Source organism: Triticum dicoccoides, chromosome 6A (assembly GCF_002162155.2).
Source record: "Triticum dicoccoides isolate Atlit2015 ecotype Zavitan chromosome 6A, WEW_v2.0, whole genome shotgun sequence".
NCBI lineage: Eukaryota > Viridiplantae > Streptophyta > Magnoliopsida > Poales > Poaceae > Triticum > Triticum dicoccoides.
This window is the reverse complement of record NC_041390.1, coordinates 91580583-91599267: the sequence shown is the minus strand read 5'-3', so window position 1 is coordinate 91599267 and position 18685 is coordinate 91580583. Positions and strand designations below refer to the sequence as shown.

General features: G+C 43.7%; 1 protein-coding gene across 1 annotated transcript; it reads left to right on the top strand.

Moving 5' to 3' along the window:
• Positions 1-1112: 1112 nt before the first annotated feature.
• LOC119315695 (disease resistance protein PIK6-NP-like) lies at positions 1113-17111 on the top strand. Its single transcript, XM_037590217.1, has 2 exons — positions 1113-1577; positions 16899-17111. Exons 1-2 carry the CDS (start codon positions 1113-1115, stop codon positions 17109-17111), a joined length of 678 nt encoding a protein of 225 aa, XP_037446114.1.
• The last annotated feature ends 1574 nt before the right edge of the window (positions 17112-18685 follow it).

Sequence of the window (18685 nt, the reverse complement as noted above, 5' to 3'; positions counted from 1 at the left end):
TTGTAATGGCGGGCTATAAAACTTCCCCACCACAGGTACGTCAAGAACTAGTGGCAGGCGCCATAAAATACTCGCCACTATTGTTTCTATTCCACAGCTAATCCTGTGAAAACTTAGGTGTAGCGGGTCAAAAATAGTACCCGCCACTGCCGAGCCTTTAGCACGGGCGTGCGTTTTTTCCACCCACCACTAGAATTTTTCAAAAAGAGTTGTGGCGGATTTCAATTGTTGTCCGCCACTAACCTAAGCTCAACTATAAGCCTTTAACCAGTAGTACTTTATTCTTTAATGTTGCCGGATTTATTAGCCTACAAGAGTACCATGATTCTAGCTTGTCTTAAACTTATTTTTGAATGTTCATCATATGAAAACTATTAGAATTAAATAGTTATCAAACATGAGTAATGAGGAAAGAGAGTATACTGGTGTCACACATCATACTAGTATGATACTGTATCATATTAAATGAGGTGCTAAAATGAGTAATGTAGAATAATAAATAAGGTTATCTAGGATACTAATTGATGTTATTATACACTACGGAGTTATATATATTATCGTATGCATGATACTGGTTAGAGTTGAAACCTAGTTTTCTTGTAACTAGCCTCTTGCAGATTCTGCCGGAGCTTTTGTTGAATAAAACTCCCCATATTTCCCCTAAAAAAATTTGCCGCTATCTTGATTTTAGTTTTTTTCTTCTTCTTTAGAACAACAAGTGTGAAAGCGCGTGGAGCGGGACAAAAAGCATCGTCGTCTTGCTTGAACCACCCAACCGTGCCCACAAGCATCGAGATGCTCTCCAATGCCTTGGTTAGAATTTTTAATCTTGGCGTAGATCTATAGGAGTACTATACTAATTAGATAAATTTGGAAAATGATTCTTGTAACTCCCAATACAGTGTATAGGCTATTCTGAGTAAACTAAGGGCAAAGCACCCGCGAATCTCGAGGAAAGCCATAAAGATGAGTATATTTTACAGGATTTCAGTAGTATAGATAGCACCATTGAGTTAGCTAGCTCTCTTCACCAACCTTTGCTTACTTGTTGCATGCACACAAACACAGCTAGCTAGCTACTAAGCAGAGAGAGGAAGGAGACTAAGCTCGAGATGGCAGCAGAAATTGTGAGCGTGACGATGGGTGTGGTTAACCCCCTCATCGGCAAGCTCACTGAGCTACTTGGTGAGGAGTACAGAAAGCTCACCGGGGTGAGAAGGCAGGTCATGTTTCTCAAGGATGAGCTCAGCAGCATGAAAGCTCTCCTTGACAAGCTAGAGCTTGTAGATAAGCTTGATCCTCAGGCTAAGGACTGGCGGGATCATGTTAGGGAGATGTCCTATGACATGGAGAATTGCATCGACGACTTCATGCATGATCTTGAAGGCGCTGATGGCAAGAAAGGCTTTGTCAGGAAGATGGCTCAGCGTCTTAGGAGGCTGGGGAGGCGTCATCAGATTGCCAACCAGATCGAGGAGCTCAAGATTCATGCAATCGAGGAAAATGCCCGATGCCAGAGGTACAATATTGATGATTCCATACATTCAAGTTCAACTGTTGTTGCTGTAGATCCCCGGGTATCCTTGCTATCTACCACCGGGAATTATTTCCGTTTACTTCTTGTCTTTTGACAATTGGTACTCACTTTTGTGGTAGAATTTATTGATCATCTTTACATTGGCCTTTGCTTTTTATTTGCCCTTTATCTTGCCAAGAACTGTATCAACTCCCTTTGTCTTCCATACCACTTGTGGATCTTGTTTATTTCTTGATCTTGTCTAGTGTTTTCTAGATATAGTGAAAGTGGTGATCCCACCTTGTGCATTTTGTATTCAAATGAAATTTCTCTATAATGCACTTGTCTTGGGGGAGCTATCATATTTTCTATAAAACACTCATCTTGTGATCCTTATCAAGTGTGTCGGTGGAAGGCAAGTCGTTTCTTTTGGGTACTTTGTGCCATCTTGAAACTTTGTAGAGAGCTTGGTTTGTTTGGAACCATCCTCTCTTTTGGGGGTTTGATATCCTTTATTTAGTGGGTATCAATGGATATCTCATTCCTTGATGTATCTTTTATTGATATCCTCCAAGTGATGATTTATTCATTTGGTATCTTTTCTTCACTTGGTATTTCTTTGTCTTTTGGTCTCGGTTCTTGAAAGTCTTGAGCTTGCATATTTACTTCTTGTAGTTTCTTTGGCATGTTTTCTTCCTTTGACCCAATATATAGGGGGAACTCCACCAAGTCTCAAATTGGATGAGATGTGCATGAAATTCATTTTCATATCTATATGCACATATTTATGTGGAGTTTGTCCTACATGTTGTTGGTTCTCTAACTCTTTGGTCCCAATGAGTTTGGGTACCATTTTGTTTGTGTTTTTGTTCCAGGAACAAGTGGAGATGCATTGGATGCTCGGCTCACTCACAAGGAAGGTGTTTTCACCATGTGCTTATTGGAGTCAAGCTAGGATGATCAACTACTTTGTACCTTCAATTGGTATCTACTACATCCTTCCAATGTTATCTCGGTAACAAGTATCTTCATATACTTCATGCACACATTTCTTGTATCAACCTTGTGTAGGTTGTATCATGGCATGTTATTCATTCATTCTTGTGATACTTGTTTTTCTTTCTCAAAGCATCCCAACAATGATCTCTTGTTGCTAGTTGTGATGTCTTTGTTGTTCGTGGGTGGACTTCATTTATATACAATAAGACCAATATCTAGCCATGAGCTATGCTTCCAAGCAAATATCTTATTGGTATATGTATGACCTCCCTTTGGATATCTTGTTCCTCGTGTTGTAACTATTTCGGGTGTACATCCTTCTTTGTAGATATATATCATCATGATTTTGTCTACCTAGAATCTTATACACTTAAGAGAAGTTGCATATCTAGTTGATATCCTTTCTTTCACGGCCACCTTGTCTTTCTTATGTTATTTCTTTGGTGGCTCCGTGAAAGCTTTTGCCTTGAGTGCGTGTCTTCTATCGTTGCATCTTGATGCACTCTTGTGTGTGGTGAAGATTATTTTCCTCATGCTTATCTTCACGAGGCTTTTGCCATCTTAATTGGTATCCCTCGTCTTGATGAGGCTTTCATCTTCTATCTTCACCATGGGTTGTCACAAGCATAGGTTCTTAATATGCTTATTAGTAAGCTTGTGAACCCATTTGCTAGTTGTGTGTGGGAATGATAGGCCTTGCACCGTGTGCCTCGTTCTTTCAAGACTTTATTGATGCCTGATGCTCATCCGTACATTAATCTTCTCAAGTGCATTGCCTTGACTCACACACATCATTTTGGTTGAGCCCATTCTTAAGTTGCCTCTTTTATTACTTGTTGCTCAACCATGTGTGTGTTGCAAGTACTAGGCTTTGTTTCCTATATGCTCACTTGCACTTGTTGTAAGTTTCTATTGATTTTGGGGGAGCTATGATCCTATTTTGTGCACTTTGTATCCAAATACAAATATTCTTATGTGTGCACAAATCATGGGGAACTTCTCTAGTTTCTTTAGAACACTCCTTTGCTTATTTCATAATATCCTTTATTCATGTGGCTCGTAGGATCTTTGGTCTAGTTGGTTCAATTGATATCCGTTGATTGCTTGCTTCAATTGGTACCTTTTGATTGCTTGATTGCTTGTGTCTCTCTTTGTTATGTCCTTGTGGCATATCATTCCTTTAGCAATCTTGGTGCCTCAATATAGTTGGTCTCCCTCCAAGTATTACCTTTGGATATGTGTATGGCATTCCACTCTCTTGTTGAGAAATACACAACTTTGGAGGAACACCTTTTATATTGGTCTTCTTAGCTTTTCACCCATTTTGGCAATCGATGCCAATGGGGGAGAAGTTTCAGAGAGTTTTGTGGAGGTTTCAGAGAGTTTTGTGGAGAAGTCTTTAGAGTTTTCTCCTTGCTTTGGTTTTCTTCCTAAGCATTTGCATCTCATACGCATGCTTTATTGGTTGTTGCATTGCATGGTGATGCATAATTCCTTGTATTAAGCTCTCTTGAAAGTGATTGTCATCAATTACCAAAATGGGGGAGATTGAAAGAACATGCGGTGCCCCCATGTTTGGTTTTGGTAACTGATGACAATCTCTATGGACTAATGGTTTCCTTGAGTTATATTTGAAGGTTTTGTCCATAGGCATTTCTTGGAGTGCATGTGTTGATTTCAAGGAGAGTTTGTGTTGACCAAGGTGTTATTCAAGGAATTATCCAAAGATTGGTCATGTGAGAGTTGAGCTTATTGCGAGCATGTCTTGAAGAAGAAGATTGTGTGAGCATTCATGTCTACCTTCAAGACATCATTCAAATGAAGAGAATTGGAAAGGTTCAAGGTTGATCAAGACTAAGTCAAGAGTGAATCAAGTTGATCAACTCACAAAGCGCAGAAGATGTACCGAGAGGGATCAAGTGATCCCATGGTATGGTAAGAATTGTCAATTACGCTTTGTGTACTAACCCATGGTCTTCGTGAGAGTTCTTTGTGGGGTTAGGTTGCAGTGTGCAAGTTCAAGTGGAGCATCACGAAGAGATCAAATGCTTGAAGCTTGCCGTCCTTTGTGGTGATAATGGACTTGTGAAGATGTGCGGAAGAGTGGCTCACCCATAGTGGAGTATGGGGGAGCAATCAACTAGTCTTCATCGAGTCAACACAATCAAGAAAGGTGGTCCAACTTGAGGGAGTCAAGATCGTCATCATCTAGCTCAAGTGGACCATGTGCAAGGCAAAGGTTTGCCCTTGATGGTTTTTCTATTTTACCGGTCTCATGATGATAGTTGGGAGACCGGGTTATAGGATCGATTGCCGTACTATCAAGGGGGGCTCTTGATGAGTAGCTTGATCGTATCGTTCGTAGAGAGCTCAAACCATTGCATCCTTGCATCATCTTTCTTGGTTCTTGATTGGTTCTCTTTGTGAGTCTTAGAGCTTATGGTCATCTTGATGACAAGCTTGAGTTCATCGAAAACGGAGTTCGCATGCATCTTCTATGATGTTTTCGATGTTGGAGGTTTTGCCGATTCTTCTCGGTTGGAGGTTTCACTCCTCTTTTTGTTAGGCATACCTCCCCTGCCTCTTCTTACTATTACCAGTCGATGTTTTGATGCTACTCGTCGTCTTGTTTCCAACAAGCTTGAGTTTGCTCAATTCGGAGCTCATAGGCATTTTTTTCATCGCCAGTTGCCGCCCGACGACGCCGACCCTCCTCGATGCCGCCAGGCTGCGCCGCCCTTCCCTGAGCCTGCACGCCCCCTAGTGCTCTCCGCCGCCCCCAGTGAGCTTTGCCCCTCTTCCCCTGCCCTACGCCACCGCCCCTGCCATGCACTGTCGCCGCCCCTGCGCTGCCCTGCGCGCCGCCGCTGCTGCCCCTGCCCCTGCGCGCTGCCGCCGCCGTCCCCAGTGAGCTCTGCTCCCCTTCCTCCTGTGCCACCGCCGCGCGCTGCCGCCCCTGCCCCGTGCTGCCACCGCCGCCGCCCCTGCCCTGCGCTACCACCGCCGCCGCCCTGCCCTGTGAGTTGCCGCCGCCACCGCCCCTGCCCCTACGCGTTGCCGCCGCCGCCCCTGCCCCTGCTTTCTAGAATTTTTTAGGTTCATAGAATTTTTTTCTTTAATTATTTTCATATATATAGATGGATGGATTGATGTATTTATATATATGGATGGATGGATGGATTGATGTGTATAGATTTTTTTATGTACATATGCAAAGAAAAAGGTCTATTTTTTGCTGATATGTATGTTCATATGCTCATTTAAGAAAATGTTCATATGTTACATTTAAGAAAAAAAAGTAAATGTATGTATGTTCATATGCAACGAATGTGCAAAGAATTATTTTTGGATGAAATGAGATGAGATGAGATGTGTTTTGTGGAGACGAGATGAGATGTTTGTGGAATTTTTTTTGTCCATAGAATTTACTAAGTTAAAACTCATATTAAAATTGTGTATGATCAAAGTCTTTTATGTATATGTTCATATTTAGAAGAAAAATAAGAGGAAAAAGAAGAAGAAAATAAAGAGGAAAACGAAGAGGAAAAAGAAGGAAAAAAAGAGGAGGAGAAGAAGGAATTCTTCTCCTCTTTTTCTTCTTTTTTTTCTTTCTTTCTTCTTTTCCTTCTTCTTCCTCTTCTTATTTTTAGTAAGTACTACTTTATTTTATTTATATTAAGTGCTTAATTAATAGTAACTAGTTGATTTAATAAAACTACTTTATTTTACTATATATATAGAAATAGTTTGTTTTTAGTAAGTACTACTTTATTTTATTTATAGTAAGTGCTTAGTAATTGAACTAGTTGATTTAATAAAACTACTTTATTTTGCTATATATAGAAGTTGTTTATTTTTAGTAAGTACTACTTTATTTTATTTATAGTAATTAAGTGCTTAGTAGTAGTTGAACTAGTTATTCAAGAAAACTACTTTATTTTACTATATATAGAAGTAGTTTATTTTTAGCAAGAAAATTAATAGAACTAGTTTTTTTTGTTAACAATTATTCCCGCATCGACGTCGACGATGCCTATCCCTCATCTTCGTCGTCGACTCGGTGGAGGAGGCCGTCTTGATCAGAGGGGCCATGTCTGGCACTGGGCTCCGCCGGGATGGTTTTGGGATGTGCTACCTTTCGGGGGGCGTAGGTTGGTGAGGAGCCAGCCCGTCATTGACCCGATCCTTATTTTGTGGCGGTCGCGTGGGCTAGTGATGGTGCCGAGGCTTTCGGACACCGCGGAGGTGGTACGTCACTGTGTCAGCGAGGACGACGAGCATGTCCGTCGCTACATGGTTGTGTTGGAGGCCAGGTTCGACAATACCTGGCAGGTTCTTCAGGGATCTCACTGGAGCGATCCTGTGATAGTTCCTTCTCTTTGGGTGTCCACCGCCCGTGCCGATACTCGTCGGGCACTTCGGTTCTGGCTGTACTAGCGATGTTATATGTATGATAGTGTTCGAGGTGTATTGGTGATAATATTCGACGATGTACAGACGCAAGAGATGATGTAGTTTTGCTTATAATTGAATGCATCCTAATTTTAATACTACTTTATTTTGCGATCTGATTTTGCTTATTGAATGCTTAAATTGGAAAACTACTCCTACTTTGAATGCTAAAATTGAAGAGCACTATGCAAGGCGTATGCATATGATTAGTTGATAGCTTATAGGGTTTTTGTTTTCGCAGAAATCAAGGAGCCCTCCTCCATCATCCCTGCCATCGTCCCCGTCACCGACCCCCTCGGACCTCGAGGTGAGACCAGCCAAATCCTTTTCTAGAAAGATAATTAAACGATATTTCGGGTTGACTTTAATTCTGTCGAGTCTCCACCATATATGAGAGGACAAAGAAGCCCGACTGTTGTCGTGGGGGTCGTTTCTCCTTCTTCTCCGGGTGCTAGACCTTTGTTATGCACTAGGGGAAGGAGTAACGACCATCACCCATGGTCGCAAATGTCAGAGAGGAATCTGTGAGGGAGAGTTCCACAATATATATATATGGGAGGACGAAGAATCCCGACTCTTTTTGTGGGGGTCGCTTCTCCTTCGTTCCCGTGTGCAAGACATTTTGGTGTAATGCACTCGGGGACAAAGTGAGGAGCGACTATCACCGAGAGTCAAATATATACACCACGTGAGCTGAGAGTTTTCAAGAAAAGACTCGACAGACTGATAGTCAACCCGTGATGAATAATAATGATCTAATTTAGTTTTTGTAGTACATATATTTAATTGTACAAGTTTAATATTTGAATATATGAACGTAGGAAATGTCGTCATCAGACGACGAAAGTCTCCCAGGGGAGTGCAGCTGGTGCCACGACGATCGAGGTCTGTGCGACATGCCTCACCTGGACGATGATCGGCGCTTCAGCATTAAGCTCGAGGAGACCTTCGATGTTGAAACGGCACGCAACGACGACACGTGTTTTTTCGTAATTAAGCATGACTACAACTATTTCAACATGTAATTCTCATATTTTACAATTCGAGTAGCTTATCCCATGCCATGCAATGCACTATGTCTTGGAGAGGATGGGTTTTGAAGACCATGAAAGTTTTGAAACAAAGAAAATTCACCTAAGGACTCATCACGATGTGGATTTTGAAGTAAAGCTGTACAATTCTGAGAGCGTAACCCATTTTGGTTGCAAAAATTGGAAAGCACTTTGCAAGATGTATGGTTTTGACGAGGGTATGCTTGTCACCATGGATCTTGGTTGAAAGAACATGCGGTGCCCCCATGTTTGGTTTTGGTAATTGATGACAATCTCTATGGACTAATGGTTGCCTTGAGTTATATTTGAAGGTTTTGTCCATAGGCTTTTCTTGGAGTACATGTGTTGGTTTCAAGGAGAGTTTGTGTCGACCAAGGTGTTATTCAAGGAATTATCCAAAGATTGGTCATGTGAGAGTTGAGCTTATTGCAAGCATGTCTTGAAGAAGAAGATTGTGTGATCATTCATGTCTACCTTCAAGACATCATTCAAATGAAGAGAATTGGAAAGGTTCAAGGATGATCAAGACTAAGTCAAGAGTGAATCAAGTTGATCAACTCACAAAGCGCAGAAGATGTACCGAGAGGGATCAAGTGGAGCATCACGAAGAGATCAAATGCTTGAAGCTTGCCGTCCTTTGTGGTGATAATGGACTTGTGAAGATGTGCGGAAGAGTGGCTCACCCATAGTGGAGTATGGGGGAGCAATCAACTAGTCTTCATCGAGTCAACACAATCAAGAAAGGTGGTCCAACTTGAGGGAGTCAAGATCGTCATCATCTAGCTCAAGTGGACCATCTGCAAGGCAAAGGTTTGCCCTTGATGGTTTTTCTATTTTACCGGTCTCATGATGGTAGTTGGGAGACCGGGTTATAGGATCGATTGCCGTACTATCAAGGGGGGCTCTTGATGAGTAGCTTGATCGTATCGTTCGTAGAGAGCTCAAACCATTGCATCCTTGCATCATCTTTGTGAGTCTTAGAGCTTATGGTCATCTTGATGACAAGCTTGAGTTCATCGAAAACGGAGTTCGCATGCATCTTCTATGATGTTTTCGATGTTGGAGGTTTTGCCGATTCTTCTCGGTTGGAAGTTTCACTCCTCTTTTTGTTAGGCATACCTCCCCTGCCTCTTCTTACTATTACCAGTCGATGTTTTGATGCTACTCGTCGTCTTGTTTCCAACAAGCTTGAGTTTGCTCAATTCGGAGCTCATAGGCATTTTTTTCATCGCCAGTTGCCGCCCGACGACGCCGACCCTCCTCGATGCCGCCAGGCTGCGCCGCCCTTCCCTGAGCCTGCACGCCCCCTAGTACCTCGGTAGTACCACGAGCCCCAGCGGTAGTACCGCTTGGAGCTCTCAGCCGTTGTACCGCTGCTTCCGGGCGGTGGTACCGCCATCTTGCTCAGCAAAGACTTGGGCGGTTGTTCCGGCCAGGCACCGCCCAAGTACCGGTCAGGCCTCTGTTTTGATGCGGTACTCGGGCGGTGGTGGCCCGGTTGGTCCGGTCGTACCGGTACCACCGGTGTCCGGAGCGGTTCTACCGCTCAGGACTTAGCCGCCCGAGCGCTCAAGGCCATGCGGTTGCACCGGCCCGGTACCGCTCGACTACCGCACTCAGGGGTGACTCCCTTCTGTTCCTATGCGGTGGTTGAGCGGTGGTTGGGCGGTTGCTCCGGTTGTTATTCTCAACCGGTGCTACCGCCTGGTCTCCCGGTTGTACCGCCTGGTAGGGTTCTGCACGTATACTATGAGTCCCGGTTGTACCGGGACCAGGAGCGATAGTACCGCTCGTGTGCGGGCTGAGCACATAACGGTTGGATTTCCCCCCTCCTATAAAAGGGGGTCTTCTTCCCCGATGAACCCTATCTCTTGAGCTCGTTTTTGCCCCCATTGTTGACCTTCTTTGAGCTTGCTAACTCTTAATCCCTCCATGGATTCTTGCTAGTTTTTGAGGGAAAAGAGAGAGGAGATCTAGATCCACATTTCCACCAATCACTTTCTCCTCTATGTGAGGGGAATCCCTTGGATCTAGATCTTGGAGTTCTTGGTGTTCTCCGTCTTGTTCTTCCTCTCATTTTCCTCCCTAGCATTAGTTGCTCCGGTGGGATTTGCGAGAGAAGGACTTGGGCACTCCGTGTGCCCTTGCCATTGCATTTGGTGCACCGGTTTGAGTTCTCCACGTGATACGTGGAAGTTACAAGTTGAGAAGCTTATTACTCTTGGGTGCTTGGTACCCTTGAGCTTGTTCTTCTTGGGTGCTTGGGCGCCCTAGACGGTTGTTGGTGTTCGGAGCTTAATCATTGTGGTGCAAAGCTCCGGGCAAGCGTCGGGGTCTCCAATTAGGTTGTGGAGATCGCCCCGAGCAATTTGACGGGTACCGGTGACCGCCCCCAAGGGTTGCCAAAGTGTATGGGTTCGGTGACCGCCCCCAAGGGTTGCCATTTGTACGGGTTCGGTGACCGCCCTCAAGGGTCCCTTAGTGGAATCACGGCATCTTGCATTGTGCGAGAGCGTGAGGAGATTACGGTGGCCCTAGTGGCTTCTTGGGGAGCATTGTGCCTCCACACCGCTCCAAACGGAGATTAGCATCCGCAAGGGTGTGAACTTCGGGATACATCATCGTCTCCTCGTGCCTCGGTTATCTCTTACCCGAGCCCTTTACTTATGCACTTTACTTTGTGATAGCCTTATTGTTTCTTGTCATATATCTTGCTATCACATAGTTGCTTATCTTTCTTAGCATAAGTTGTTGGTGCACATAGGTGAGCCTAATTGTTTTAGGTTTTGTGCTTGGCAAATTAACCGCTAGGTTTATTCCGCATTTGTTCAAGCCTAAACCATAATTATTTTAAAACGCCTATTCACCCCCCCTCTAGGTGACTTCCACGATCTTTCATTGGTGATCCTGAAATCGAGCAAGACAATATGGACATTTGGGTCCTTGTTGATACGCCTCCAATTCTACCGCTATGTGAGTTTAGTTTCTCAAACATAGTTATTAGCTAATTTATATTGTTTATTTTAAAATAGTTGACAGCTTATTTCCATTGACAGCTTATTTTCATTCTTCAAAGAATGTGCGAGAGATGGTAGACAAAACCCACTACACCGATGTCTCTGAATTAACTTACAAGGAGAAAAATCATCTGGTCGGATTTTGTACTGACATTGAGAATTACAATATCTACAATCAAACTCCTCAACATTATGGTCAATACGTGCCACTAGTGCATGTGTTCAACTACGGTAACTACCATGGAGATACCCTGGTAAGATTTTTTACTATTACGACATCCGTGCATCTTTTGCATACTTCTAAAACTAGTACATCATTGTTAACTATGAAGTTATTACTATGTTTTTCAACAGATAATCCCAGAGAATTGTGTGCCTCATTTGATGTATCAGAAAGGTAGCCTTAATGTTTTGAACATACAGCCAGGTCATCCTACGAATCTCAACTGTCCATACCAGATTTCTAAAAGGAATGGAGACATGCAAATCAAAGGATGGAAAAAATGTATGGACAATCGTAAGGAGGTTCTTGGAAGCAAAAGGAAGCGAAGCGCAAGAATTGGAGACAGGATGATCTCCATTCTCCATAACGGAGAGTCAGGGTCTATATTGTTTTATGCTATTTTACCTTAAAGAGGGTATTTAGGTCCTACCTAATACTGATGATCATGTGCTAAGAACAATTAAGTAGGGTTGGTTCGATGACTATGAGGATGGTGATCGTATGACTTGTTATTAATAACGAGTAGAAGTTGTATGATGATGATTAGTAGACTTGTTATTATATATGATGATGCATGATGCGAGCATGAAGAGTTATTATATATCAGCGGGTGAAATGAACATGGATTGGATTGAAGTGAAGGCAACATGCATGTGGTGCATGTCGAAAGTAGTACAATCCAAACTTGATCAAGTTAGGATTACTATTACTTTCGACATGCACCACATGTTGCCTCACTTCATTCTAAGTCATGTTTAGGCATAGCAGTAGCAGTAGCACGGAGATAAGAGAGGACACATCCTATTAGCTACCTATACCAACCTAAATTAACCCCCAAAACCCCTAAACCACCTCCTTTCAAAAAAAAACCAGCCCCTGAAATGCTGACGCGTGGAAGCTTGTTGGTCCCGGTTGGTGCTACCAACTAGGACCAAAGGCCCTTGTGCCTAGGCTCGCCGGAGCGGCCACGTGGAGGCCCATCTGTCCCAGTTGGTATAAGAACCGGGACTAAAGGCCTAGGGCATTAGTAACGACCCTTTAGTCCCGGTTCCCCAACCGGGACAGATGGGCCTTATGAACCGGGACAAATGGCCATTTTTCTACTAGTGTTACAGTACTGGTAAAATGCAACATACGTGCCACTAGTCCACACATTGAACAAAACCAACATTCATAACAAAAACCTGGTAAGAATTGTTACTATTGTGTTTCTAGTATATGTCTCTTTCATACATTCTTCTTGAGTTAATTAAACTACTTACTATGTTACTATTGTGTTCTTGAACAGAAGCTCCCAAGATGTGTTGTGCCTTAGGTGATGGATGGGCATGGTGGGATGACACTTATTTGCCATGACAAGACCAATTTTAGAGACACATACTCCACTGCAGACCTACTAGATGGATGAGTCTTAGTGAATGGATGGAGGCAAATTCTACAAGAGTGGAAGCTGAAAATTGAAGATTGGTGGATCTTTGTGTTCCACCATGGAGATGCAAAGGTTTTCTTATTCTTCACATCCATTCCTAAAGGAGAGGAGTAGCTGGTTGTTGTCATGATCGATAATAACTAGTGAATATAATGTCGATCATGTTTTAAGCTACTATGTAATACTAGCTAGCTATAATGTCGATCATGATCGGTACTAACTAGTGAATATACTAGCTAGCTATGATGACTACTAAACATGTTATATGGATTAGTGGTTGAGGTTAAAAATGCATGCATGAAATGATGTGTATCAATGTAGTGTATTGATATACTTTATCGGAAGCAATATAATGTTGCAGTGCGTATTGCAATTTCTTATATAAGTATTATGAAAAACGCAGTCGTGACAACAAAATTTTGTGGCAGTTGCGTAATTTTTAATTTACCTGGCAGGCTTTTTAACACCCTCCACTGTTGCATACATTACTAGTGGCGAGCGCCTGCACGAGAGGTCATTGATAGACGCCAATCATAGCAAAGCCCGCCACTGCTAGCCTATTTGCGTCTGCCAAGGCATTCATGCAGTAGTGAAGCACCTAGGTAGACAACAAGCCACCATAAAGCTATGCAAAAGGTATACCACTCTACACACGATATAAGGTTAAGTACAATACAATTTCGTAGAGAATTGTAACCTAAGTGACACATGATTTGGCGTATTCCAAAGTATAGCCAGTTGTTGGATCCACTTTTTCTAGCTCTGTATCAAACAACAAGTGGCTTGGTGCTTCAAGGAAGACATTGGTCAAAGCAGCTAGCCCATGGGTGTCTGCCAGATTCAACCTTGATTGCACCAATAAATAACCCAAGTGACACATGATTTGGCGTATTCCAACACTTTTCAAGAAAGTAGAAACACATTTTTACAAGGGAAAATATTTAATTCAACCGACTGTACGTTGTCATCCCATCATTAGCCTCACGCGTTGTCGGATCTGGCAAGATCACGCAACACGTCTCAACAGCCTCCAAAACTGATGTGGGCATCCGTAGTCAATCACATGTCTAGTTCATTGGACCTACACACGCTTTGCTCGCCCTTATCTCATTTCTAAACCTAGCCGCTCATCTTGTTCCTCGACACGATCCCCTGCCCTCTCTCTCTCTCTCTCTCTCTCTCTCTCTCTCTCTCTCTCTCTCTCTCTCTTTGCTCGATGTAGTTCATGAGTCCACTCTCCGTCCCCTCCTACTCTAACCAGCCAGTCGTGTGCTGCTACAGGGCAATGCCGAGGCATTGCGAAAGCTGCACTGTGCTGCAACTGCAAGCCAATTGTTCCCATGGCTGCTGGGATGGCACCCGTTGTTGCCACGAGATGTTGCGATGGCGTCATAGGCTGGTGGGTGGTGCAGGTTGTTGTGAGATGATGCGAATACGACCAGTGGTGCCGCCTCGCCGGCCAACTGGTGAGGCGTTGTTACAGGGTGGAGTGGCGTTGCCTATATATACTACCGTTGTTGTTGTGACCACATTGTTGCAAACCGTTGCTATAACAGTGAGTAGCAACGATGTTCATGAGACGCTGCAAGCCTGCAACAACGACCACGTTGTTGTGATGTGACAACCGGGTGTTGCTAATGGCGAGTGATGTCTACTACGCACTTCTATTTTGGTAAACTCTTATTGGGCTTCCAAGCAAAGAGAATTATAGGACAGTAAGGATTTTTCTTAAGTGGATGACCTAAGATTTATCAATCCATAGAAGGTGTAGGATGATAGTCGAATTTCGCCCCTCGGGCGGCGCACGAGAGTGGCGTCCTCACCAGACGGTTGGGTAACAACGAGCGTATGTGTGGGTACCGCACATTAGTCCGACGTGGCAGACGCGCCCGAGTGTGTCCAGGTCTCCTCATATCTGTCCTAGATTTGAGCTACATATGATCGGTATTGGTCAGCCCAGACGTATATGGCCGGTTTGAGGAGCCGAGACATACATCGCGTGTTTGAGGAGCCCGGATATGGATGCTCTCATATGCCTTTCTGCAACTTTCACTTGGTTGATTTTTAGGAATGTATGTGTCCAGGTGGAATCTGTTCCTCAAGGCCTAATGATTTGTCGGCTTTATTTATGCAGCTTAGGGGTAAGATGTAAAGATGGGACGACCAGACTGTAATGGGGGCTGTTCACCACCTCCTATACCACATACCAGCGACCTCGACAGCTTGCTCGACGAGCCTGAAGCATTCACACTTGCTACTCTCAACAACTCGTGCAAAATGTTTTTTCATGGCGTTAAAATATGCCTTTTGCGTGTGTAGACGGCGCATCTTATTTTCCTCTGGGAACAGACATTGATATGTGTGTGTTTTGGTTATGGCTAGCTGGAAAACTAGGCTTTGTATATTTCTGGAGGTTTTGAAGTTGTATTATACTCTACTAGTAAGAAATATATAGTCAAATTTACATATTCCAGACTTTATTTTGCAAAATACCAGCATTAAAAACAGTTGGACTATTGTCTTAATTTCAGGTTCATGAATAGTCAACGACACTCACCAACTGTCCATTAAACAGGGCCACCCCGCCAAAGCAAACTGCACTGCACGGGCTTTGTTTCATGTGGTATGTTATTCCCTCCGGTTCTTTTTACTTTGCATATTAGATTTGTCTTCATAGTATAAAGTAACATAAAAACAGTATCATAGATGATTGCATTTATTAGATTGTAGACTCATTTTGCTTTGGATTGTGTTATGTTACAGTAACATATTATGTTACTTCAAACAGTCCTTTCCTTATTAACTACATATCACATAAACAAACTTTTCTTAAAATATGCTATGTTACTAGCTAAATTAGTCCCACTATGACCAGTCTTAAGGGGTGTTTGTTTCCAAGGACTTTTTTGTGTAGGGACTAGAAAAAAGTCCCTCTTAGAGACTTTTTTACCAAACGGGAGAGACTTTTTAGGGAGTAAATTAGGTATTTGGGACTAAATGAAGAAGACTCTCAAGGAGAGTCTTTTTGTGACTTTTTGAGACTTTTCCAACAATGTTCCTCCATGCACCCATTGGCCCGCCACCCCATGATGTTGTTTGATTGTTATTTTTTTATATATTAGGGGCAACATGGTCATTTAATAATCTCTAAAAAGAGACTAGAGACTTTTTAGTCTCTGAAAACAAACAAAAAAGATTTTTTAGAGACTAAAGACTTTTTAGTTGGGACTAAAAAAAGTCACTAGACAACCAAACACCACCTTAGTATTAGCTCTCGTTATTACTGGGTGTAGCACCCAAACCAATACAGACAAGTTGTGTTTGAGAAATGGAAATTGTTATGTTGTGATTGGTAGGCGTTGGGAAATGCATTCACGCTCTGGTTTTGCGACTTAGTTTCACCACTAATTGTAGTATGCGAGCATCACGAGAAGATGGTGCAAGGCTTTTACAGAGTGCGCTCTGCACATCTAAGGCATGCACAACAAGGGAAAATGAATCTTACTCAATTAAGATTGACTTAACCACAACTGTTGATCAGCCTCCATCTATTTATTGAATAGGAAAAGGTGAAAAGCCCCGTTAAAGCAATTAAATCTGAACTAGTATGGGCAAAGTGATTTTGTTACGGTAGTATTCGAATTTGCAGAAAGCTTTGGTGTGAGCAAAGTAATCTTTGCTACGGGTTGTCTAAATCTGAACCAAGCAGTGAACACCGACTCAAACGACAGGTCAGCCTTGGGTACGATCTTCATAGAAACAAATGACGCGTTTAGTTACCGGCATTGTTTTTTGCCACTTTGCATACTTGTCCCAATTGGACCTGGCTGAGCATATGCAGCCAAAAAATCATCATCTGCATGCTGATTGGTTGCCTACATCCCCTTTTCCTGCATAGTAGCAACGCCTCTACGCACTGTGTTTGGTTGCTCGCATCTGTTGTGCTCATACTAGTGCATGTTGTTTGGTTGCGTGCACTCGATATGATTCAGAGTTAACAGCTATCCAAAACACACAGTGCCATGGCGATTGCAATGAACGATGACGATGACACAAGCAACTAGTTCGCCGTGCCGCCGTCGGACTCGGCGCCAAGGCCACCGTCCACCGCTGCAGGCTCGCCCATGCGGAACACCGGCCTCTTTGGGTCGACTAGCAAGCCTCCCGCCGCTGTGGCGCGTAGTCTTTGAAGCTCATCAATGGTAGATAGATACCAAGCAGGGGAGGGGAACAACCAGCAGCAGAAGAGGGTGGTGGACTGGCCGCCACCCGCATGTACTACGCCGTCGCGCTCTTCTTTAGGTTCGATACGCCCTGGCATGGCTCACCTGCCTTCGTGCTCTTCTGCAGGTCATTGAGCGCGGCGCAGGAGCGGAGGACGCTGAGCGCATGGCTCGAGAGCGGCGGGTCGGCGCGGTTGTAGTTGTGATCAACGCACATGATGATGGTTGGCCGGGGCCACTTCACGATGCAGGAGAGGGGGCAAAGAGGAGCGACGCCGATGGTGACGCTGGTGTAGTACACGGGAGAGTGGGCTGGGATTAAGGGATGTCACTAACACATATCACATATATGTGTATATATATTCCATGAGGAAGAGGTTAGACCTACTCGTTTACTATCATCAAAATATAAAATGTGCAACACGAAAGTCATACTAAATTGCAAGATGAAGCTACTGGTCAAAGGAAATTTCAAACGGTCGACTGTGTGCGACGAATGTGACAAAATTCATTCAAAATACCTTCAAACATGAACACAAATTGAACATTTAGGGTCGACGAAACTATGAACTGATCACAAAAATAAAATCATAAAATCATCGATGCTCATCTTTGCTTATCCCAAATCGACGCACCATTGTGTGGATTAGAAAGGACCTAAGAAACGAGATTATAGAAGAAGCTTACTTGAGGTGGAAGAAGAAACAATATACAACGTGTATACCGCCCGCATCCTCTCGTGCAAGAGGGCCCACCATGTGCGCTCAATGATGGATCAACTCAGTCTGGCCCGGTAGAAACGGCCGATTTGAGCGTTCCTATGTGCAGGCTCAGACTTGTTTTGAGGTCCATGCGGGCCAACTTTTCAATATGACCCGGACAACCAAGCAATCCAAAAACATCCGCGTGGGTCTAACTGGGCCTAATGCAGGCTACCAAACGCGCCCAAAGTATCGCCTCCTTTCTCCCCTTGCATTCGTAATATGCCAGCTCATGTGCTGGCGAGTTGTGGTGCTTGTTTAGTTTATAGACTGTGCAATGCCCATTCATCTTATCGTGTCCACAATTTAATGAAATACAAGGTGTTTCATGTCAAAAAAGAATAAACAAAGGCAAACCACATTACTATACTCACCTCGTGCCATCCCCGACCTCTCGTGCCACCTCCGTCGTTCAACCGATTCATGTCGCCCGTCTTTGCCTGCCTGACGGCTTCTGCGCCGCCCAATCATGTTGGTCCCTCCCCACTGTGACGACGGCTTCAGAGGTCCATGACACATGGGCCGTGTTCGCTTGCCCCTCCCCCTGCTTCTGGTGTCTTTTGCCTCACTGTTGCGTGCGTGCTTCGGGCGCTGGGTAAAAGCGGGTGTCGTCATGCTGCACTTGTGTACCCGACTGTTTCTTTGTCCCTTTGATCTCTCTTCACCCGACTAGTAGTCAATGTTGGATCGTTGTGTGTCAGGACGGGGTGCAGCCGGGTCGACGTGTGTGCTTGGACTGACAAGGTGGATTGGCTTTTTTTTTTTTGCCTGCCTAAAGTAATGAATAAGGGTGTACATCGATTGATTAATTAATTAATTTTAAATTGACCACGATACCCTCTTAACTGAAAGGATATGTTTTAATATTCACCCTTGATTCAATTAGGGGGGCGGGGTGTACCGAAGTTTGTGAAAAAGAAAAATTCCAGCCAAGAATATAAGGCTTTTGAAATGCATCCTCACTCTTGTAGTTTCTGCACTGGTTGTAGTATGGGAGGTTGATGAGGAAGTCG

What these genes read in the sequence shown, in the direction of transcription:
- LOC119315695 (XM_037590217.1), top strand. Translation starts at nt 1,113, where the DNA reads ATGGCAGCAGAAATTGTGAGCGTGACGATGGGTGTGGTTAACCCCCTC. An exon ending in TTGTTGCTGTAGATCCCCGG is followed by an intron (nt 1,578 to 16,898) that starts GTATCCTTGCTA and finishes AATGGTAGATAG; the next exon opens with ATACCAAGCAGGGGAGGGGA.